This window comes from Suncus etruscus, chromosome 10 (assembly GCF_024139225.1).
Source record: "Suncus etruscus isolate mSunEtr1 chromosome 10, mSunEtr1.pri.cur, whole genome shotgun sequence".
NCBI classification, from domain to species: Eukaryota; Metazoa; Chordata; class Mammalia; order Eulipotyphla; family Soricidae; genus Suncus; species Suncus etruscus.
In genome coordinates, this window is record NC_064857.1 from 20,168,498 (window position 1) to 20,193,753 (window position 25,256).

At 34.2% G+C, this 25,256-nt stretch overlaps 1 protein-coding gene across 1 annotated transcript in view; it reads right to left on the reverse strand.

Moving 5' to 3' along the window:
* ZFHX4 (zinc finger homeobox 4) overlaps positions 1 to 25,256 on the reverse strand; it is a 222,625-nt gene that overhangs the window by 168,866 nt on the left and 28,503 nt on the right. The window contains exon 3 of the mRNA XM_049781854.1: positions 24,287 to 24,789. Coding sequence (XP_049637811.1) covers positions 24,287 to 24,789 — 503 coding nt within the window. The remainder of the gene's footprint in view (positions 1 to 24,286; positions 24,790 to 25,256) is intronic.

Consider the following 25,256-nt stretch of genomic DNA (forward strand, 5'->3'; position numbering starts at 1 on the left):
TAATCCCTATACTATATGCCTACCCCTTTTCAATATTTATCCTATCAATATCTATCCTATCAATTTATATGCTAGACTTACTTAAGTTCTTTTCCAAACCTATGTTTCAAAACATAAGGTACATCACATATTTATCTTCTTATACTCATTTCAACTGTATTAAATCCATAGGATATGAAATATGCCAAAGGAAAAAAATGTTTAGGAAAAACTTCGTAGTTATCTTTTATTACGTTTATATTTATCCTACAAAAATACTTGATTAATAGCAATTTTCTCCTAAACAAAATTCTTAACCACAAAGAAAAGCAATTTTTGGAAAGAGGTGTATGCTTCACCATCAACTTGTTTCTGACCTTCAAAAATTAACATGTGTTCATATTCATATTCATTTATATTCATATTTCTGTGGTCATCTTCATATTCATCTTCATAAATTTATTTGGAAATTGTGTCTTCAATCAAAATTAGATATTTTTCGGGCCCGGAGAGATAGCACAGCAGTGTTTGCCTTGCAAGCAGCCGATCCAGAACCAAAGGTGGTTGGTTCAAATCCCAGTGTCCCATATGGTCCCCCGTGCCTGCCAGGAGCTATTTCTGAGCAGACAGCCAGAAGTAACCCCTGAGCAATGCCGGGTGTGGCCCAAAAACCAAAAAAAAAAAAAAAAAAAAATTAGATATTTTTCTAATACCTCAAAACACAACTGGAAATCTTGTAATTATTAAAACCAGTTATTTCAATAACTAACAGAACAAGTTGTGAATATAAAAATTTAAGGAATTAACAATACCAGGGAAAAAAACAAACCCTAGTACTATTCAGGGTCATCACTTACACAATGACTGGGGCTTAGTCCTCTCAGACTGTTGTCACTATGAACCCTATTCATGGATTGATTCATGGATGGATTTTGATAACCTTAATAGTATCAAGAGTATATCTAAATTTATTTTTTAAATAAAAATTTTATAAAGGCCAACAGTGTCACTTACATTAAAAGAACCTATGTTCTTTCTTTCATTTCCTGATTAGCATGAGGCTGAGTTTCCTATTTATGGATTAACCATAACTTTTACGAGTTTTTTTTTTTTCACCCACTAGTTTTCTGCCTTTGGGCCATTTTTTAGCTGATTTTCATATACCCCAGAGGGGAAAGAGAGAAAATTAAACTCAAACCCATGGAATTTACTCTAATAAAAGAAAAGAAAAGAGAATGGAAACCACCGACTGAAATGAAGTTTGGAGATTTTCATACTTGCTTTACTTCCAGTTAACCTACAGAATCAGGGACGTAATTTATATGAAGCATTTTACAGTTTACCACCACAACATAATTTAACCATGACCATGGCAGGAAAGTTATTACTGAAACCAGAAATGGTCATCAAGTTTCTGAAACAAAACTATATTTAGGAAGAGAAATTAAATCACAAGGCATTTATTTAAGATGGAAATTTTTTAAGACGGACCATGCAAAGTTTACTACATTTGATCCAAAATCGTTATTGTATTTTGGGATCAAGTCATAAGGTATCACTGCTTAGAATTAACTGGTTTCTGCTTCTCTACTACTTCCTTGGGCAATGGATCAAGGTCTAAATTCCTAAAGGGTTAATGCTGCTGAGTGAGCTGAATTCATGAGCATAATCCAAAACAAGTGAGGTGAAGTTCTATCAGGTCTATTTCAGCATATCAGGGATTACTTCTAGCTGTCTAATCCTGCTGAGCCTCAGGGAGGGACGTTCTATTGTATTTGAAATCCTGGCCAGGAAAGAACAGAAGGTTAAATGGGTGCCTTGCTCTGTAATCAAATATCACAGGCACTACTTATCTATTCAATGAACAACTGACATAGAAAATCAATTAGGAACAAAATAGCTTCTTAGGAATTTTTAGCCTGAAAGAGGCCAAGACTTTTTTTAAATGAGTGTATTTGATAGGTTTTGTAGTAAAATATACAATTTTTGAAACTTCCAAAGTTGTTTATCTGGTTCTAAAATATCACTAGTCCCTACATTGGGGAATCTGCGTATCTGAGTATTTACTTGCAAAGCCAGGGTCATTTGAAGAATAAGGAAACAACAATCTAGACTGAGTCAAGTACCTACATAAAGGAAAATCCATGCAAATTCCAAATCTATGTTTCAAAGCATAAGGTAGATTCCATATTTTTCTTCTTATACTCACTTCTGTTGCATTAACTATTAATGCAACAACTTCCACCATAGTAGGTCTATAGACTATGGGACGTGGCAAAGAACAAAAAAAGATGCTTAGAAAAATTCTTCACAGTTATCTTTTTATTGTGTTCATATTTATCACATAAAACACTCCATGCAGGATAAAAGTTCCAAACAATAATGCAAATAAGTGTCTTTGTTTTATTGAGATGATTTAAGCACTTATCTCTTCTGAAAAGCATTCCTTAAACAGCGCATCATTTTTGGGGAAAATATTATGAGTATATAGATAAAGACAGGGAGCAGTTCCAGCCTTTGGAGCTCTTTGTTCCCAGCAGGAGGAGGCTTCGTTTGGTGGTCTGCAGCTTAAACAGCCTCCACTCACTACCCCCATCCAGGACCTGCCACTCTGAGTAGTTGTCACAGTTCGTGCACACAAACAGGCTGACCTGGCCAAGACGCCTGACCTTGGACAGGCGTCAGATCAAATCTGGATATTAATATAGGAGACAGTCAAAATATAATTTTCCAGACACTGGAGAACTAAACTAAAAATTATGCAGTAGGCATTCCGTGTGTGTGTGTGTGTGTGTGTGTGTGTGTGTGTGTGTGTGTGTGTGCCTATCAAGGCACAGCATGATAATAATGCTAAGCAGCACATATGGACCAAAGCAGGAGTTAAGATAAACTTTTTTTTCTATCTTTCTGTGAAAGCTACTGAGAGAAGTTTGCTCAGGGGCTTTTATATGTCCAGCTTATCTACCCTAATACTTTCAATTATTTTTGGACTCTCCATTATAAGGGTTCTTATAAAGTAATCCATTTGCAGGCTAAAGTAGATATAATTGGAAAAATATTGCCCTTTCATAGTCATTTTACAAATGGTATGAAATACTTTTAATACCTTCATTGTAGTTCAATGTTCATGTAATTTTAACCATGTGCTCTCATTCTAATTATTATTCCCTATAATTTTCACTCAGAATATATCCATAATGCCCATAATCTATATTAAAAGAGAGAAATATGAAAAATCATTTAAATGTCTAGGCAAATATAAAATGTGCTATTTTAATGTTTAATCGTATATATCATTGTTCTCTTAAACCAATAATAGAATTATAGAAAATTTAATCTAACATTTCTTCAATAATTTATATTATCGTTTCCATATTTCTAGCTGAAAGAATTCTTATAAGAAATTTATGTGTCTTTCAGGAGGGTAATGATATGATATTAATGATTTGAACAAAACCCCTGCATAAGGGCATCAATGTCCCCTATAAACTTGTATCTGGAAAATCATCATTAACTTTTTATTGGAATGCCAACTCAGAACAACTCAACTGTAGAAAAGGCACTTCCTAAGATCCTAGGAAAAAATGTTTACACTACAAATATAAACACTTTTAAAATAGTTCCTTTTCTTTCAAGAGAAGAATATTCTTAATATTTGTCTGCTAATCACCAAAAATTTTTTCTTTGCAATTGTTTCTAGCTAATGTATCTTAATGATATATTTCACATAGTGAACTATTTGATTGGACTCTCAGTGAAAGAACACTCAAATACCAACAAGGAGATTATGTGTAATGTAGAATTATATTATAATAAACTGAATTATATTTATGATTTATTTTATATATAAACATATAGTAGTATTTATTACATATTATAACATAACAAATTAGGTTATAATCAGCCACTCCTTCAAACTCCTATTTTATAACCAGTTATTTCCTCAAGCAACACAAATCCACTAATGCTTTAATTTGTGACAGTGCTAACTGGTATTAACAGATTAGGACTATGAAATGCCCTTGCACTTATGCTGGCACAGAAGGATGGCATGTCTATCATAGTAGAACAAAATGCATTAGGTCTACAAACTTACAATACTGTACTATATCTTTACCTTAATCACAGACTTCACAAGTTTTATAGTATACTTATGCATGCTTACTGAACATTATTTTTTAAAAACCTAAGTGCACAGGGTTCATCACAGGCACTGAAGTTTATATCTATGATGCACTAACCTGTATGTTTTAGCTAGATTCAAATACAAAAGTCAACTATATGTGAACAGAAAACTTTGTTTTAATTTCTAAAACTTTCCATTTTAAAACTTAATTTTAAATTTATTTTTTAATTTCAACCAAACCATAACATTTAAATAGTCTCTTACAATCTGTAGGGAGGAAGGTGATTAACCTGGTACTTTTGTGGAATACAGGCTGATAACACTTGTGGGACTCTTGAGTGGAAGAGTCAAGCTCAAAGTTGGTGAGTTTGGCACTGACATTTTATAGGCAGTCCATCCTTTAAATAAAAGCTCTTAAGATAAGTATAAAACTGGGGCCAGCGAGGTGGCGCTGGAGGTAAGGTGTCTGCCTTGCAAGCGCTAGCCAAGGAAGGACTGTGGTTCAATCCCCCGATGTCCCATATGGTCCCCCCAAGCCAGGGGCAATTCCTGAGCACTTAGCCAGGAGTAACCACTGAGCATCAAATGTGTGTGACCCCCCCAAATAAAAAAGGTAAGTATAAAACTAATTAAATTATTTCAAGTTGATCTATATAAAAGGTTTCTAAGAAATGAACAAGGATTCAACTTTTCACTGGTATGTGATTAAACACAACTTTCCCAGACAACATATATTCTGTTGCTCATGAGGTTGACCAAAATTGTTTCTCTTTTAATATTGGTGGTTATCAGAGTTAGTGCATTTCTATCTAGTTCTATATTGTAAAAAGAACAAAATCAGAATATGATTAAAAGAAAATGTTGCATTTAGAGACTGCATAATGCACAATTCTCTTTCATAATAGAAAATAAGAGTTATTCAATCTATCTACAACTATACAGACTAACCCATATTTATAACAACATACAGAGAGAAAATATATGGAAAATATATCTGGATTACTATAAAGTAGATCTCAAAAAAAAAAAAACAACTAAAATTGTGTCTTCCTAGAATAGCAAAAAAAAAAAAAAAGAAAAGAAAGAAAGAAAAAAGAAAGAAAGAAAGAAAGAAAAGAAAGAAAAAAGAAAGAAAGAAAAGAAAGAAAGAAAGAAAGAAAGAAAGAAGAAAGAAAGAAAAAAGAAAGAAAGAAAGAAAGAAAGAAAGAAAGAAAGAAGAAAAGGAAAATTGCAAAATCATTACAGTAAGCTACAAATGAGCATATAACCCAGTGGACCTGTGGAATCTGGCTCTCCAGAGACATATCAAATTCTTATTCAAAAGAAAAGAATATATCTGCTCTTTGGGGGATATCTTCATATATATCAGATAAGTGGATTTCTGGATAAGATAAAGTATGACTCTGATACTGGATAAGATAAAGTATGACTCTAAAACTTTATCAAAACAGACAATTTAATTCAAAAACTTTAGTTTATTATTATTATTTTTTTTGTATTAACTTCTGGTCTCAGAAACTAGTTCCTTGGCATAACAGCTCACTAAAATGCCAGACCATTAACAAAGAGTGGCTGCCCTGTGCAGAAAAAAATAAAGCTGGTGAAAATTTGCTTCATTTTTCCTACTAAAAGTGTTTAGTATTATTTATATGTATGGATATATATATATGTAACTATTTAAATTCTCTTACAAATAGTGAGCAAATAGTGAAGCAAATAGTGGGTAAATAGTGGGTAAATAATCAAAGGGCAATGCTTCCTATGGAATTTTTGAACAGAGTATGAAGACTTGGTAGAATCTAGCACAATGCCACTCCATAAATTCACAGAGAAGAACAGAAAGAGCAGGGTTCCTAAATTCTGAGCAAATTTTGAGAAGCAAATGCAAATTGAGTTGCACATAGTACAACAATCATGATATTCTTGAAGTCTTTGGACCTACAATGACCTTCACATTTTTCTAGGCTAATGTCCCTAAGTTTGATTATTAGTTTCATCTCTCTAGTGGTATTCCTGAATGTATATTCAGCTGTTACAGTTTAGGAAACAGTATGTTTTAAAAGTTCCAACAGGGAGTCTAATGATCAGCCTCATGTGATGCAGCCTTTTATATTTTGTTCTGCACCATTTTTGCCAATTGTTATGCAGGCAATTACTGAAGTGCCTTTGCACATAAGTATTTAAAGGTTCAAAAATGTTTGAAGATACTTGTACTTTCATCAAATTCTAGAAGCAAATACTTTTTTTATGTGAGTTAATACCTATCTAGTCAAATAAATTCAGGTCAGCTCCATCTTCTTTTTTCAATTCCTCAATTCAGTCTCATGAAAATTCTTCACTTTCTCCTAAGATCAAAGAATTTGATTTCTACAAATACTTGGCTATAAACCCATAAACAAAATTTTAAGATTAAAAAAATACCTCACATTATATGTTTACAGTACAAACCCACTATTTATTTGACTAACATAAATAAGATTTTGTGTTTATAAGGCTGGAGCACTCAGAAATCGCTCTGGACTGGCTGGGGGACCAAATGGGAAGCTGGGGATAGAAGTGGGCTGATTCCGAATCAGCTACTGTTGTATGTTGCAAGTCAGCCCCTGAAGAGGTTGACTGATGGAGAGATGGAGGATGAGGTCTTTTCCCTCCAGCTCGGAGCACGCGTCTGCCACCCCGTCCAGCCTATGGTTCTGAGGTGAAAGGGTGGGTAAACAGCTCGCAGACAGTCAGGCTTGTGGAAATACTAGCTTTATTCGGTGGACAAGACTGAAGTCCAAAGTCTCAGCCTTAGTTTCAGCAAAAAGCCTCTCGCCTTCCACAGACCCTTGTTTTTATCCCCCAGAATCAGGTACGACCCAATGGTAGAAGCAGAATCAGGTACCACCCTAGGGTGGGGGCAGAATGCCAGGTCACACCCTAGGGTAGGGCACAATCATCGATCAGGGTAGGGTCAGTAACATAATAATTCCATAAAATATTTACATACACAGGGCCTGGAGAGATAGCACAGCGGTGTTTGCCTTGCAAGCAGATGATCCAGGACCAAAGGTGGTTGGTTTGAATCCCGGTATCCCATATGGTCCCCCGTGCCTGCCAGGAGCTATTTCTGAGCAGACAGTCAGGAGTAACCCCTGAGCACTGCCGGGTGTGGCCCAAAAACAACAACAACAACAAAAATTTACATACACAACAAGCTACAATCAGCTACGTACAAGCCAAATGTCCTACCCACCATGCTATTTTTCTGGCCCCAGGCGTAATTTTCTGTGTGCAGAGCCAGGAGCAAACCTTGAGCACTTCTTGGTATGGCCCAAAAACAAAAACAAAAACAAAAAACTTTTTGTGCTTAATGCGTAGAACCCAGTTGAAATCTAAGCTTGACCAGAACAAAGCCTGTGTCTTTCTTGTTTGATGTTATTTTCTTATTCTCAAGCCAAGACCTCACAAAATGGATTATCAATAATAAATAATGAAGTGATTATTTGTTTTTTTTTTTTTTTGGTAGTTTTTGGGTCACACCCGGCAGTGCTCAGGGGTTACTCCTGGCTTCATGCTCAGAAATTGCTCCTGGCAGGCACGGGGGACCATATGGGACGCTGGGATTCGAACCGATGACCTCCTGCATGAAAGGCAAACGCCTTACCTCCATGCTATCTCTCCAGCCCCTGAAGTGATTATTTGTATAAGTAAATAGTGTACAAGAGATTGAGACATAGTAATTTCAATATATGTGATTATTACTCTGCCTCAGGTTTGCAAGAAAGATAATCACATATTCGTGAAACAAAATCAGAAAATATTGTCAACATGAAAGGTTTGTAACAATATAATGTATTTTAAGATAAAATACTTTTATTTTTGCTTGTTTTGGGGCTACACCCAGTGATAGTCAGGGGTCACTCCTGGCTATGCACTCAGAAATCACTGCTGGCTTGGGGGCCATATGGGATCCAGGGATAGAACCCAATTTCGTTCTGGGTCAGCTGTGTGCAAGACAAACTTCCTACCACTGTGATATCACTCTGGCCCCAAGATAAAATACTTTTTAAAACTTAACACAAATTCTCTCTGAAAACCATAGACAAGATTATGTTTAGACAAGAGCTCAGAGTTCATTAAATTAATGTTCATTTTCTAATCAAATTGGTAAATTAGTACCCATTGTATACAGGAAAAAATTAAGGTGTGGACCTAAAGGCAAAAGTAAATTTAATAATGCAGTCACAAAAGTTTTAAGAATTAATTTTCAATTGGGTGTACCACTCATTTGCATACTTATACTTGGAAAAATTTGAAAACTTCTTAAAACACAAGATATAGATACAATTCTATAGACAAACTTCTAAAAACAAATAGATATTGAAGTTTTAAGCACATGAAAAGATATATAAATAGTTATTTCCTATGAGTTATATTTACTCATTTTCAAATTGATGAATATAGGTACACATTCTTCCTCAAAGTCAATTTCAATTGAAGTCCTACTGGAAGAATAAAGTTAAGAATGGCTTTTCAGGAATGACAAGTCCTAGATATAACAGTGTAGCTAAAAGCACTGATGGAAAGTAAAGAGAAAAATGTCTTACCAATAATAAGAAAAGCAGAAGTTATCTCCAAGTACAAGGAGCAATGCCAATTGAGTAGATGTGCTGACAAGACATGAGTAATATTTTCCACATATAACAAAAGCTTTCATCTCAGAATACTTTTTCAAAGCTATTTTTGTACCTTAATTAGAAGATCTCTTGAACTCAGTGGAGTTTTTTTTTAATATCCATTTACTTATATATTAACTGAAGAAAAGGAATACTTGCCAAAAATAAACACACACAGAGTAAGAAAGCGAGCTGGATACCTTCAGAGAGAAGTTGCCTCACTCTAAACTGTTCCTTAGATACATAAAGATATAGAATAGATATAGGCTAAAATAAATAGATGTATGATAGAGCATTTACTACCTTTCTGTGATGGCATCCCACATCTCTCCACTATGAATCCTACACACAAAAATTGGAGATATAATGCCCACCTTGTCAATGTTTATGAAGTGCATTAGAGTTCACAAACATTAAGTGCTAAAGGAGAAATGCAATCCTATGATTTCACTAAGTTTCAGAAACAAACTCCAGGGAGTCTTTTAGCATGAGATAATAGAAGAGTTTATCATGTTTTATTGCATAATTTCTCCTTAATTTTCTTCGGAGTAAATCACAATGAAATAATTATGCAATGTTATGTTCTAATAGTAGGAACATTGGCAGTCCAATACTTGACCTCTCCTGCCCTTATTAATAGTTCTTATGAAGATCAACTCATCTCTGGAAATGAGATACTTTAAATAATATTAAGTTTTAATAAAATATGGTACCACAAATAGCTACAGATAAAATACTGACTATTTCATCCCTGGTAAGTATACTAATATTATGATATGTGTTTGGTTTTATATTCAAAATTTTTCTAATTAGAAAAAACAGAATCAAACACTTATCTATATCGTCACCATTATAAAAACATAGAAATGATAGCAGAGAGAAGGAAGACTGTGATATTAATGAGTGCTAGTTTGAAACGAAGGACAATCCGGCATCTTTGCTGGTGTGCAGTCTTTCTTTTTTTTTTTCATGTTAAGTCTAATTTTTTTATTTTAATTTAATCACCATGAGATACCAATTACAAAGTTGTTCATGATTGAGTTCAATCATACAATGTTCCAACATACATTCTTTCAACAAAGCACATTTCCCTGGGGTGCACAATCTTCATCAAATTTCTGTGAGGTAAGAATATATTTTCTCGATTTCCACAGAAATCTAAATATCAACTATTTAAAAATGCAGAGGAGCCGGCATTTCTAAATTGTATTAAAATTAACTACTAAAATGTCCCGTTAATGTTCTGGAATTCAGAAACGCTCTTCACAGAGGCAAAACTTAGGGAAAAACAAAACACAGTAAAATATATCATATATGCATATATATATTTCCCCTAAAAACGTTAAAATCCTTGAAGACAAGGAATATGTTATATGCCTTGTGTCTCATTTATTCACAACTGAGACCCAGCACAGAATATAAATTTTGTTTGTTTTTGTGCCACACCCAGCTATGCTCAGGAATTACTCATAGCTCAATGCTCTGGGATCACTATAGGTGATGTTTAAAGGACATATAAGGTATTGGGGATCAGACTCTAATCAACTCTGAGAAAAGCAAGCTCCTTACACACTGTATAGTCTGTAAGGCCTAGTATTAATTTTCTTTTTTTTACCCCCACTGACCTCGGTAGAAACAAGTTGAATAAAAAAACACTGGCCTGGGTCTGGAGCTTTGGCACAGTGGTAGGGCATTTGCCTTGCACGAGGCTGACCTAGGATGGACAGCGGTTCGATCCCCCAGTGTCCCATCTGGTTCCCCAAGCCAGGAGTAATTTCTGAGGGCTTAGCCAGGAGTAACCCCTAGATGTCACCAGGCATAGCTCAAAACAAAAAGAAAAAAAGAACAAACAAAAAAAAATAAACACTGGCCAAGTGATAAAAATTTATAATTTTCTTTTAAAAAACTTAATGTTTTTGTTGTATTTTGGGCCAAACCCAGTGGCACTCAGGGGTTACTCCTGGCTCTGCACTCAGAAATAGCTCCTGGCAGGCTCAGAAGCTAGGGATCGAAACCAGATCCCTCACAGGTTGACAGCATATCACTCCACTCCCAAAAATTTATCATTTAAATTTATAATTTATAATTATAACTTATTCTTTAAAGGAACAAAAGGGAGCTAACTTGGTACAAAGTAAGATTGGACATGCAGTAATGAAAATCCTTTTGATTGCCAGTCCTTGAATCTCATTTATTGATATATAGCAGGACAAACAATTAAAAAAATTGTCCATACAAGAACTTATTTCACAAACTTTCAATGGATCATTATTAATAGCCAAAAAAAAAAGAAAACAGGGGCTGGAGAGGTGGCGCTAGAGGTAAGGTGTCTGCCTTGCAAGTGCTAGCTTAGGATGGACTGCGGTTCGATCCCTTGGCGTCCCATATGGTCCTCCCAAGCCAAGAGTGATTTCTGAGTGCATAGCCAGGAGTAACCCCTAAGCGTGGCCCAAAAACCAAAAAAAAAAAAAAAAAAAAAAAGAAAACAGCTCAAAGGATGAGGGGGTAAATAAAATGTCATTTATCCAGGCAATAAAAATTCAGTTATTAAAAAGTATAAAGCACATAATATGTATGTATTAATATTTTAACATAAAGTGTTTAAATCTTCACATTATATTAAGGGAATAAAATTAATTCTAAAGTAACATATACATCATTGAATTTACAGAAAATGTTCAAAGTAGATAAAGTAGATAAATCTTTATAGACATAAAGCAATTACTGGTTTCCTGAGGGAGTATTTGACTGGTTTTGGATGCGGCTAAATATTACAAGGTTTCTTTGGGGAGTGTTGGCATTACTATAAAAATTTACTATGGTTGCACAATTACCTTCATTCTAAGACGGTTGCATAATTCTTAGAATTTTTAAAAGACCATTTAATTGTATACTCTAAAGGGATGAGTTATATGTAAATAAAAGTATAACAAAGAGAGGAAACAGAGTAAGGCAGAGGACCAAGATGTCTTTCACATCGTCTACATACTTAAAATTGTAGTATTTAACTTTAACTCCTTCATTTTCTAATTTATAATCGATTCTTTTGAAACTGCCTATCACATTATCCTAAATCATTTCATCCTTAATTAATATTACTAGCTTATTACATAATTTTCCACTGTATGTATATATATATATACACACACACATATCTCTCTCTCTCTCTCTCTCTCTCTCTCTCTCTCTATATATATATATATATATATATATATATATATACTCAATAGTTGATTTATTTAAAAATGAACTGTTTCTGGTTACTCAATTCTTTGGCCTTCAAGATTATATCTAAGTTTATGTATCTTGCGATGTCTGTTGTACTTAAAGAAAGCAGTAAGACTAGACATTAATTTGAGAAAACTTTGATGTTAAAAACATCAGGGCATACATAGGACAGCACTGGTACAAGGCAGCTATGTGTAAGGCACTACAGCTTGCCTTGCACAAAGTTAGCCTGGGTTTGATCCGCTTAGCACTAGATATGATCTCCTGATCACTACCAGTAGTGATTATTGAATACAGAGACAGAAATAAGCCCCGAGGATTGTGGCATGTAGTCCCAAAACAAATACAGGATCCAGTACCTGCCCTTTGTAGAGAAAAAAAAGAAGACTTAATATACTCCTACAAAAATGAGACCATTTACTTTTTGGAGAACCATCACTTTTACAAAGTCATATCCTGTTTTCTGAACCTTTGATTAGTCATGTGTACATACAGAACAGATTTCAGGGCTTGGTGGACGAGTCTTGCACAACATCATCAAAGGTTTATTATCTCTAGAGACTGAGAACACTTAATATTGAGCAGGAAGAGATTTTGGTGATCTACTTTAAAACAAAATAATTAGGCATTAATGATTAACTCGTAATCTTCATCAATTTATTGAGTCAAATCTCATAAACTATATTCTAATACTCCTTTCTCCTTCTCTCTTTTTTTCTTTTCTCTCTCTTTCTTGTATGTGACTGCATACTTTTTTTTCCAAGATTTAAACAAATAAGTATAAACATATCACTAGATAAGTACAATGAACATATCTATAAGCATATCATTGGTAAGCTGGTATTTGCCTTTTAAATCACCTCATCTGTACAATTTGAAGAATTCCTCATACTTCCTGATTCATTAATAAATAATTGAACTGTTCACAATTCTTGCAATGAAAAATACTAACATATTTAAGAGCTTTAAATACAAAGAACATCAATTTCAATGTACTTTATTGCCTTTGAATTTGCCAAAAGTTCAAGTCATTATAATCAAAGGGCTGCTATTGTTCTATGAAAAGAAACAAAATAATTGAGTATATACAACTGAAACTAGTGAATAAATATAATACCTGTTAGTCTATGTTAAGACATGAATCTAAGTAAGTGATGACAAAAATTCAGCAATTTTCCATTAGTTTTCAATGCCAGGATTTTAACCTAAAGCCCCACATATGCAACACATTGGGCTATATTCACAATCCAGAAATAGATATATTAAATTCATATCTAAAAGTTAATTTAATTTACATGTGAATAATAAACATTTCAAAAATAATTATTCATAAGTCAGTCCATTTTAATATTTCTCTCATTTAAGGAATTAAATGAGCCCCTAATGTCCTAATGTATTATATCTGGGAAATATTTTTCATGAATTCCCCTTGTGGTTACTCATTATATGTTTAAGTAATAATCATAACAGAAGCATTTGAAACAATAGTTAAATCCAAATTTATTTTGGATAGTTAATTTACTAATTTATTAAAAAACAGAATTTGCTTTCAGTTAAATTATTTCTCAAAAGAAACTGTTTTATTTTAAAAATATGATACAAATAATTGATCATTATATATGAGGCATCAACTGTATTCCATGCATTCAAGATAGTGTAATTAAAACATATACTAAGTAAATATATACAAAGCACTTAGTAAGTAAGAGTTTCCTCCCTTATAAATTTAGCAAATAGAGTAAATTCAGAAAGGTCTATTATAGTGTGTTGTATAATTCCCATATCAGCATATTAGCTTTGTTCAACCAAAAAAAAAAAAACAAAACAAGTTTTCTAGTAAGAATTGGAACTAATTTTCTTCTTCTTCCCCCATATCTGATGTCCCCACTGTTTTATAGTAATAAGTGCTGAATGTATGTTGAATTTAAAGTAGTTGCTTTGTAAACTGACTCTCAGAAGTGATGACAATTAGAGTTGCTACCTGACTTCCCACAATTGAACACTGAATGATTTTAGCCCCTAAGGACATATCCTAGTGTTATTCGCAGGCCTGCCAAATAAATAGCTAGAAATGTTTAAAGTCTTTGAAAGATACCGCACATTATAATTATCAAAATGTTCTTACATGCCTTACACACACCAGTTATAGGAACAGGAGCTTCTCTGTTACTAACAAATCTGTCATTTAAAACTAAGATGATTTCAGTTGAAGAACATTTACTTAAATGAATGTATTCAATAGCAGCTCTGACAATGTTTTGCAGAAGTAAGTAGAGAGATTCTATAAGACAAGAGTTCTGTAAGCAAGCTAGATAACAGTAAACAGTTCAAACAAGCTCTCATAGTTTATATTGGACTCTTCAGCAAAATTTCAAGGAGAGAAAAGGAACATTAATAATGAAAGGATGAAAAAGATTCCAGAAATTTTAATTAAAATGAATCAAAGAAAGTTTTGAAAGTGAGAAGTAATAATTAAAATCCAGGCCAGAGAGACAGCTCAATGTGATGTGTCCACACTTTGTCTGTATTTTGGAGGTCTGGGTCCAATCTCTGGCACCACATGTTCTCAGAGTATCACGGGGTATAATTGCTAAATGGGAGTAGCCACTGAGCCCCCAAATGGACGTGACCTACAGCCAAATAATAATTATACTTTTTAATTCATTATATAAAACCCAGAGTGGTGATAGCACAGAGGTAGGGCATTTATCTTGCTTGCGGACAACCCAGGATGGATATGGGTTTGATCCCTAGCATCCCATATGGTCCCCCGAGCCTACCAGATGCGATTTCTGAGCACAGAAACAACAGTAACCCCTGAGTATTTACTGGGTGTGACCCCAAAACAAAACAAAATGAAATAAATTGAATAGTAAGTGAAAGAATGTCCTCGAGTAGTTATCAGGATGCCATTGTAAAAGAATGGGGTTCTAGGCAGAGAATATAGTTATGCTATTCAGGAGTAGACAATTATTTGGTTGTGTTCTGTGTAGTTAAGTTAAAAGCTTGTGGAAGCACATCCATCTTTTAGCTCAGCAGGATATCATTTATTTAGTACATTACTGCTGAAGTATTAGGATGATCTGGATAAATTAATGCAACTTCCAAAGGTGCTTAACTTGCAAGTGTTGAGTTCAGAAACTGGTTGTGATAAATATTCTTTTAGACTTTTCTATTTAGTATAACCAAAACCACAAAGCTGCAAAAAACAGGAAATTTATTTAAAGTGAAAGACTTCTAAGCCTAGGTATACGACACCATGGTATACCACCTGCCTTGCAGACAAGACATAAAGTCATAGTTTGATCTCCAATGTCACCTACCATGATATGCTGGGTAACTCTAGAAGCTCTGCCATTTGTGACACCCAGCTCTACAAGAACTCTGCTATCTCCAAAACACCATAACCAAATATATGCAAGCACTACCACTTAAGACACTCAGAGATCACCACAGCAAGTGTGAAAGCAACTGAACCAAGTATTTGTAGTCCCCAGTGATCTCAACAGCAAAGGAAAGAGAAGGGAATGGGTTGATGAAATAAAAAAATAATAATAATGAAAAAATTTTGTTGTGAATCTCTCAACTATTTTAACCAGCAGTTCTTTGCAGCTCATAGATGATCTTGTAAGTTTGAAGTTCATTACTTGACAACATTCATGTGTCATGTGCCAAACTTCCTTTCTAACTTTTATATTATCTTGCATATTATTCTATAATATCTTTAAAGAAACTTGCTAATGTGAAGAAATAAAAAGGCATCAAAATGTTTAAGTCCTAAACAATGTTAAATCTATCAGGCCAGAATGATAGTAAAGAAGATAAGAAAATTCTCCTAGCATGTGAGCAAACCTGATTAGAACACAGACACTCTATAAACCCTGAGTATTTTAGGGTGTGTTCCCTAAACTCTGTTCCCCCCAATAATATTAATCTTCAGAGGATCTGATCATTTTCTTTCTTTTCCACTCCCTGTTACGCTTTAAAACTTTAAGAATGAAATACTTTCTTGAGACCAGAGGAGAGATTACAGGGAATAAGACACATGCTTTGTGTGCAGCAGATTCATGGTTCAATCCCCTGAACCACATGGTCCCTCAGTAGTCATTCAATAGTGAGCAACACTGAACCCTCAAATCCCAAGCATTGTACCCATAGTTCAATTGCCCGAGAAAGATTGTGAGGGGGTCTAAGACATCTGAATACAGCATGGGAGTTATAAGCAAACTAACATTTTCTTTCTTAGCGGAACTCCATAATGTGTGTTGGACATGGGTGACAAGGTCAGAACTCCAGGGCAGGTTCTTATTATCATTGAGTACTTGAGAAAAACCATTTGCTCTGAATCTTAGTTTTCTCATATGCCCAAATGGATATAATAACAAACAACTCTTAGAAAGAGTACATGAGATCATACGCATAAAATAATTAATTTATAAGATTACCATTCAATGTATATTCTCTCTTCAAAAAAGTTACACATTGTCAAAAGTTGATAAATTGTGTGATTAGTCAAAATATTCTTTAAACCAGGCATAGATATAATCTGTCATATTCATCTACAAGTGAGACTTTTGTTGATATAGGACATATAACAATAAAGTAAAATTTACTATTTTAAACTTTGGAAAGTTTCCTCCCACAAGACAGTTACTGTTTTACTTGCTCATTTATTCCTATCATCAGCCCTGCATTACACTAATTTCATCAGAAAATATTCAGGAATAAGTCCTTCTTCAAGACTCCTTCCTATATACTACTCCCTAAAAACTGCTTAATGGGAATATATATTGATTACTCGAGGAGAAAGAAATATATATCTCCGGTATCTGATATTTCCAAGGAAAGATTGACCTTAGGAAAATTTGAATCAATCAAATATTAAGACTCAACATTTCCATATGCAGATACATGTAAGTTATTTAAGGTTAAATGATTGTTATTAAATATAAAAGAGTATATGAATAAAATATGTCAGACATATTGGTATGATTGTGACAAAACAGAACTGGTTCTTACAATCATTGATATTTAAGCAGGACTCTCACTGACAATATTTCAAATAGAGTTTTTAACTTTGTCTAGTAGAAAATACAAACATTCCAAGTAATAGAAAACCATATCTTTTTATTAAATTGCTTCCTGTCATTGTCTTAAAGTAATCAAGAGAGTCTTGAAATGCAACATAGCAATAAATGCCAGATATATAAGTCACATTTTACTATATCCACTGATATTCACAATCATTTGACCAACTATTATGGGGGCCACTGAAAACACAGAAGCTTTTGATGACTATGTGCATAGACTCAAGTCATAATTTTATTAATGCACCAGTCATGTTGGGAGAACAGAATGAGATGAGAAGTGTGACCTCAGAGGACTTAAAATTTAGCTCATTGATAGTAAACAACTCTATAAGCAGATACATCCAATACCAGACCCACAAAGTGCTCAATAAATATTTTAATTTTTATTAGAAGTAAAGCTCCATATATCACTCAGGTATTCTTCAAGTGAAAATTTGGCCCTGTATCTACACCAGTCACCATGTTTGTCCTAGATTATGAAATCCACAAAGACATTTACCAATAGGTCAGAGTGGCCTGTGGCTCCACTGTTCTTTTGAATACACCCTCTCTCATCATAAGCTTTTCTGAAAGACTGATAATTTGAGGGGGAAAGTGCCTTTAAAGGCTTGAATTATCTGAATAATGAACAAATCTCCACATCTAATTGAACTCAGCCTGAGCAGAGGCTCAGACTCAAAGCAAACTTGGGAAAGCATTTCCAGTAGAACTCAGTCAGACCAGATGTTCTGGAAGCCGAACCACGGTCATTATGCACATGCCAGCTCCTCCTCACTCCACCCTGGGCCAAGACCCTTTCAGCAGCAATAGGCCTGGTTAACATATGACTCGGCTGCATTTTTTGTGTGGCATCCAAGCACCCATTTGAACATTTCAGCAATGTTAAACAAGCGCTATTGACAGACACAATTAAATTAACACCAAAGTACCATGTAGGGAGAGCACATTAATTATGAGATAGCACCTTTGTGTGCAATATCTGACTTCACGGTGACACATTAACAATTTACTACTTTTGGTTAGACTGTACCTACCATGAACTCAGTTACACAAAAACCATACCATAAATCATAAATTGATGAGTTGACACAGTCCTGAGTGAAGTATTTGCATGTGTTTTTTGGGAGGTTAGGGGGCTGGAATACTATGGTAAAATGTATTTATATACACTGGGTTGGTATGTTCTGGAGGTGAGAGGCAGTGTGCATTTATTGTGCTAACTTTGAAAGGTAATGCATGATAAGAACTCTTCTCTTGGGATTCTTCTCTACTTAACCCCCAAAAGAAACACTGTACACCCTCACATTTTAAATTTATTCAGATTAAAAATTTTCTCTAAAAGAAGCATTTGGAAATTCTTGAATGCCATTGATAGCTTCCTCTACACTATCCTGCTTTTTTTTTTTTGTTTGTTTGTTTTGTTTTGTTTTTGGGCCACACCCAGCGGTGCTCCGGAGTTACTCCTGGCTGTCTGCTCAGAAATAGCTCCTGGCAGGCATGGGGGATCATATGGGTCACCGGGATTCGAACCAACCACCTTTGGTCCTGGATCTGGATTGGCTGCTTGCAAGGCAAACGCCGCTGTGCTATCTCTCCAGGCCCACTATTCTGCTTTTTGAAAATTTTTCTTCCTCCTTCATGAAAGGAATTCCAGTTTTATTTGGAGGATTAGATGTACCATCCTGCTACATAAAATGTTTCCAGTAAGAGAGGATCTACCTAGAATAAAATATTTAAAAATTTCAGAAAAATAAAAAAGCTTAATGGAGAGTAGCTGATATGTAAGAAGGCACTTGTTTGGGTTAAAGAAAGTCCTATTGAAAATAAAATTGAGGCTTCCAATAATGCACTTCACTTTCTTTAATTATTTCAAGGAATTTCAAAAATTTCACATGCAAAAATTATTTTATCTATCCTGATTAATGTAATGATCTTATTATTCAACCTTGTAGAGGTTGAAACCTGTCACAAAACTATTTGTCTCTATAGTTATGTAGAACACATGTATTTGGATAGCTTTAAGATAATTTCTTTCTAGTGGAGTACAAAGAGGGTATACAGTACAGATCAGAATGTAAGAAACTATCTGCCATGTGAATGCAGTGAGAACATCCAAATTCGTACTGAGATAGTTCTATAATAACACACGCCTGTGATACAGCAAATGTCAAACTTAAAAACAGAAGTGACACACCAGATAGGGTTGACCAATTACATTTTGATCTGAAAAGACCTATGATTTAATCGCTATGAGCTAAGCAACTTCTCTTGCTTATTTGTGCATTTGTTATGCGAACATCTATTGTACTACCAAACTTTATCAATCCCTACCTTGTCTTTTTAGATGACAATACAATAAAATCATCTGAATTGTGATAAATTTTTAATAATAAATCCTGCAACTAGAATTAAATTTCACACTACTTTCAACTTTCAAGGAACAAAAATCTGAAACTAATACAATGTGTGTAAAATTTTCCTATTCAGGTTAATGTTTAACAACAGAGAAGAATAACTTTTGTTGATCTCTGAAAACAGCTTTCTTCATCTAAACAAATGACCAGAGTAAGATTAAGAAAAACCTGTTTAAGTTCCTTAGCTACGCAAACCTATTCCAATTTCCTTTTGCACAAAGACTTTTATGCAAATGTGTACCACACAATCTCCTGGCCTTGTTACCATCACACCAGCCCAATGACAGTTCAATAATTGAAATGGTATATATCTGGTGTGTTTGATTTTAAATTGCAAAGTTGGGTTCACTTTTATTGAAATGAAAATACATGTGATTCTCAGTTAATTTCAAATTGACTGGATTATTATTTCCTGCTAGCTTTTTTAAAGGCAAAATATGTATGTAGAGCTAATTGTTTCATTTTTTATTTTCTTGCCACATGCTTTTCTGATTGTGGCTTCTGGTATTTTCCTCTATGACCCTCCCCCCACCACCTTGATTTTAGTTCTTAACACAGATTCTTTCATCCATAACATGGATAATGAGAAAACTCCAAAAATGTTCCTTGGGGAATTTTACAATAAAAGTTACCTAGGACTAAATCCCATATGTATTTCTCTCTGCTCACCATGGAGACAGATTCATTCTCTGCTCTCAGCCAATTTGAATCCAAAGATGAAAACAGCATTACAGACAATTCTGCTTCACTACTAGCAGATATAGTGTGTTTAGGGAGGGCATAATTAAGCTTTTAACTTTCTATGAACGCTTCAGTTAAGGTACAAATAATATTTTAAGAGCAACTGAAATGCAGGTGCAGGTCTTTCTATGTACTCACAGAAAACGGTAGTAAACTAAGCAGCTGGCCAGAAAATTCTTGGCCATTTTGGGCCATGGATAAAGTAAACATTACATCTAAAATATTGCCAAAATCATATGCATTCTTCCCCAGTGTAAATGAGTAGTACTAAATGGTTTTTCATTAGAACATTTTTATTACTTTAGTAAAAGTTGAGGATCATTTGAAAGAACAAATTACAATGAGTTTTAAGTGGTGACTAGATGGAGAAGTGTTTCTTTAGTACATTTCTTTACTTACTCATTAGTCCTTTGTTCATCTACAAATATTTATTGATCCCTCATTATGTCAACATCAATTGAAAAATGTAGGAGATGCAAAGACATGAAATTAGAAGAATATAATCAAATCTAATAAAATGATTAGCTGAAAACTATACACATATTTTCCCTTGCAAAATTGTAGCTATCTATGCAATTAGCATTTATTAAAGGCAATTTAAATATATTTCCATACATTGAAGAGTGAATTAAGAGCAATCTGCCATTTAACTCCAGTTTTTAATTTCCTACATTAACTTTATCACTAAAACTTCTAGAAAAAAATCCAAATTTAATAGTGGTTAGCACTTCAGAAGATTTTTCATGAATAAATTAGTATGGTTATTTTAAGCAAAAACAAAATTCCTCTTAAAAGTTCTAAGCAAAATAACACTGCCAATAAAAGAATGAATACAACTTTTTTTTGGTTTTTGCAGTTATGGCAAGCAATAGACATAGACTCTCACTCACTCTTTCTCTCTCTTTTTGTTTTTTCAGTTATGACTAGCAATAGACATAAAGGCTCACTCTCTCTCTCACTCTCTGTTTTTCCCCCCTCTCTCCAGATGGAAAGATCATCAACACATTCTGCTGTGGGTTCTTTGCCAAAATACCATAACCCACAAGCCTTCTACCTTTAACATGAAAGGAAAGGTGTTGTTCTGGTCAAATAAAGAAATAATTTTTACTAGCATACGTCTAATGTTAAAGCTGCCTAAATCCTGCCAAATACATTAAAACAACATCTGTAAAACAGATTTCCATTAAATTGATCAGTTTAAAGTTAAGCAGCTAGGCAGATGATGCTTTTTAAGCTAACCCTTAACCTTTCACCTTTCACCTCCTTAAACTAGAATAAGGACACACAGTTCTTTTTAGTAATACTGCTTCTGATTGATTATGCAAGAGGGAAAGGGAAAGAGAGGTATTCAAATCAAATAGACATATCATCACACATAAAAAATTAAGAGCCAGTATGTATGTTGTCAATAACAAAATAATAATTTCTGAAAGCTGGATATTTGTCTTATAGCTGCTACTTGTCACTTTTTCTTTAAGTCTGAATAAATAACAACTCAAAATTTCATGAATAAGAATAAAAATAAAATTTACATATTATTGTATATCATTAACTCAGAGACTACTTACAGATTAATTTTAGTATTTAAGTCATATTATTTTAGGCCTGGGTCAATTTGTTAGGTTTCCATTTTAAAGCAATGAATGTTACTTAGGAAGCAATTTTATTTGCTGACACAAGCTGACAAAGCTTGCCAATATTCTCATTACTGCACTCGAAAATCCACTATATGTGACTCACAATTTCTATAAGGAGTTTAGAAATAGCACCTTCCACGTACTGCTACTCTATAGTATTTTTCTAGTTACTACAAGAAATAGTGAATACTACTTGAAGGATAATGCATAGTGGTACCATTTAGTCACACAATACTTCTCCCTTTGATCTCTTTTTAATTCAAAGTAAGTTTCAAAATTTGGTTTTGTTTCCTCATTTTAAGATATTGTGCTATTAAAGCACTGAGGTATTGAAGAAAAGAAAACAAGGAGGAAAAGTCAATTTCATATGGCCTACTTTATATTTCATTTGTCTGTTAACTTGCTTTGGAACTATACCCACCAGTGCTCAGGGACTTAAGTTCTGAGGTCTCTTCTGGGGGTGCTCAAGGGAACTTGAAGATGTTTGCTTGCAAAGCTAGTGCTCCTAATCACTGAGCTATCTCTCCAATCCAAACAATTTATTATTTTTAAGATGAACATCCTATATAATTTGATTCAAAAAAATCAAAAACTCTAACTGCTTTAACATCTTTTTTTTAAACAAACTTTTACCTGAAACAGTCATTGTGTAATCAAAACAATATCTAACTCTTCCAGAAAAGATACTTTAAGAATAACCCCAGCTCCATGCAAGGTAGACTGCTCTACAGATGCTGAGGGTGGTATATTTATATATACATACATATGTATATGTATTTTAGAATGATTAAAAATTAATTACTTTAAATAATCTTTCAAAAATAAATGGTGACATCTCTCTTTAGCTTCCAACATGAGATTAAAAAAACTGAAAAGGTTGTTCATTTACCTCTTCTATTCACAAAACGTTGATTTAAAGTGTTAGAGGGACCAAGTAAATATAAATAAAGTTTTACATTGCTCGTGAATATTCTCCATTACTCTCAGGCTTGAGATCTATTATTTATAGAACCTTAATATTTTTTCTTCTTGGTATTCTTAAAGTTTTAATAAGTAAGGTAGGAACAGAAAAAAGTGTTGATAGTGAAATAGCTATCGCTATGAAGCCTTTGAATCATAAATTTATCTTTGGTATTTATTTATAAAAATCATCAATGTAGAAAGTTTCCAGAGTACATTAGGACTTTTCTTCCTTCATATCATGTAACCCAAATTGAATGCTTGCATTATTGATCCACATAGCTTCACTATCTTAGCAACAATGCTACAAAATCTCATACTTCCTTATGTAGGTTTTCATGTTTAGTACACCAATCTAGAATTAACACTTCAGGAAACAAACTAAAGAAATAGTGCACGGTCAACCCAAGTATTCTGGCACCTGATCTAGAGCCACAATACATGCCTTTTGAGTGTGTTTATGATCTGAAGTAGTATTAGGAAAACCATTAGTTTTAGTATTACCAGTTGCCTCTTGATAGAATAGTTATCACTGATTTCTAATACAAATCAATAAATAACACTTACAAAATGGATTTTGTAATCATATTTTGAACTTGTTAAAATGACTAATGGTTTGTAATTTTTTATTTTAATATCCTCTAGACAAATGAAGTTTTTAATAAGCTACCAAGTTATTCATCATAGAAATAAATCTGACATTTGTACCTGAACCAAGACAATCAAACCAATTCTGTAAACACACTGCAGAAAATAAATTAACCAGTAATTAGAATTTAGAAAAAGTCAAGACAAGCGATGCAATAAATGGAGTTCACCACTTGCATCCAATCATCACATCTACATAGCTTTTTCCAGCCAATATGAAAGTATGTTTGCCATTCTATGAATATTTTAATTCACACCACCCCCATGGAAGAGGAAACACATTACTGGTTCAGAAGTCACACAAAGCATGAATTAAGTCTACTTTTTGAAAACTTTCAAGTAATGCAAAGGGAGGGAGTGCTTACCCCATACTTTAAAGAGGGAATGGGATTTAAAAAACCCTCCTATTTGAATATATATGGTTTGTCATCAAAAAAAAAAAGATGATGTATTCATGAAGCAGTACTGTTTCTTCGCATTGTTTCTAATCATCAACAATTATCCAAGAATGAGTTATTTCTATAAGTCGATAAAAGGGAGTTAAAATTATGACTGCCCATAAGAAAATACTAAAAATTATTTCATTCAGGGTCATTATTTTCTCTTACTGCAACTCTTAGTGCAGTCACACAATCAATGCCACTGAGACGGGGATGAAAAGAACCTAAGGGAAAGCTTAAAAAAATAATTCTTCAACAGACATCTAGTAATTTTTTCCTCATCGTTAACTTGCAGGCTTGTGCTCCAAGCTCTGAAACAGTTAATTCCCTTCTCTGTGCCAACGGAAATGGATGTCACAGCTTACCTTGTAGAGCTTCAGGGCCGCCTCATGTCTGTGATTGGTGGTATGCAAGCGTAATTTATCCACACTGTTGGTGTAGTAGTCACAGGCGTTACATTTTAGGTGAACCGGGTTGCCAATAGCAATACACTTCAGCCTCCACTCATTGCTTTTGCCCCCTTCTTTAATGTGAGCCACCAGTTGATATTTTTGCATATGTTTATCAGTCTTGCAGTGGAGCTGGAAGTTGGCTTTGAGCTGAGTGTTGTAGTTACAAAGCTTGCACTGGTAGATATCTCCAATGACAGCCCTCCATTCCTCTTCTGGGAGAGACCGCTCGCTGCTCACATGTACACTTAGAGCCTCCAGGCTGTCAGAGGTGAATTTGTTGCAAACAGCACACTGGAATAGCTTCAGCGCTGGGTCACTGATGTAAGGTGACAGCTCTCCTGCAGTAAGGAGGGACAGGTCATCACCCATTAGCTGACCACTGGCAAGCCGGATTTCAGGCGGCAGCTCATTATTTACTACAGGAAGAAAAAAAATTAAAAGGAAAAATAGAGACTAGAAAACACGGTCCACACAAAGGAATCTGCAAAATAAAGTCTTGACCAGGACTGCCCTTTCTCTAGAGCTTAAACTATAAAAAGCTTGTAATAGGATTGAATCAAGATCAATTAGAATCATCCCTTTCAATTTCTAAATGCCCTCATCAGATAGCTTTAATTATTCCTACTGGCATGATGTCACTGAAGTTGGTATTTTGGAGGGCAAGAAAGTTGATCAATACCTAACAAAACAGTCACAGGCTTGCAATTTAAGAGTCTAGATAAACTCCTACAAGCCCACATGGTTATTTGGTCATTCGTCTTAAAGCTTGATAAGATGTGCCTAATATTGTATGTAATATTGTATGTAATATTGGGCCTGATACTGCCCAATAACTGGGATCACGTAACTGCATTTCTGTCATTTTAATAACCTTCAGTCACAG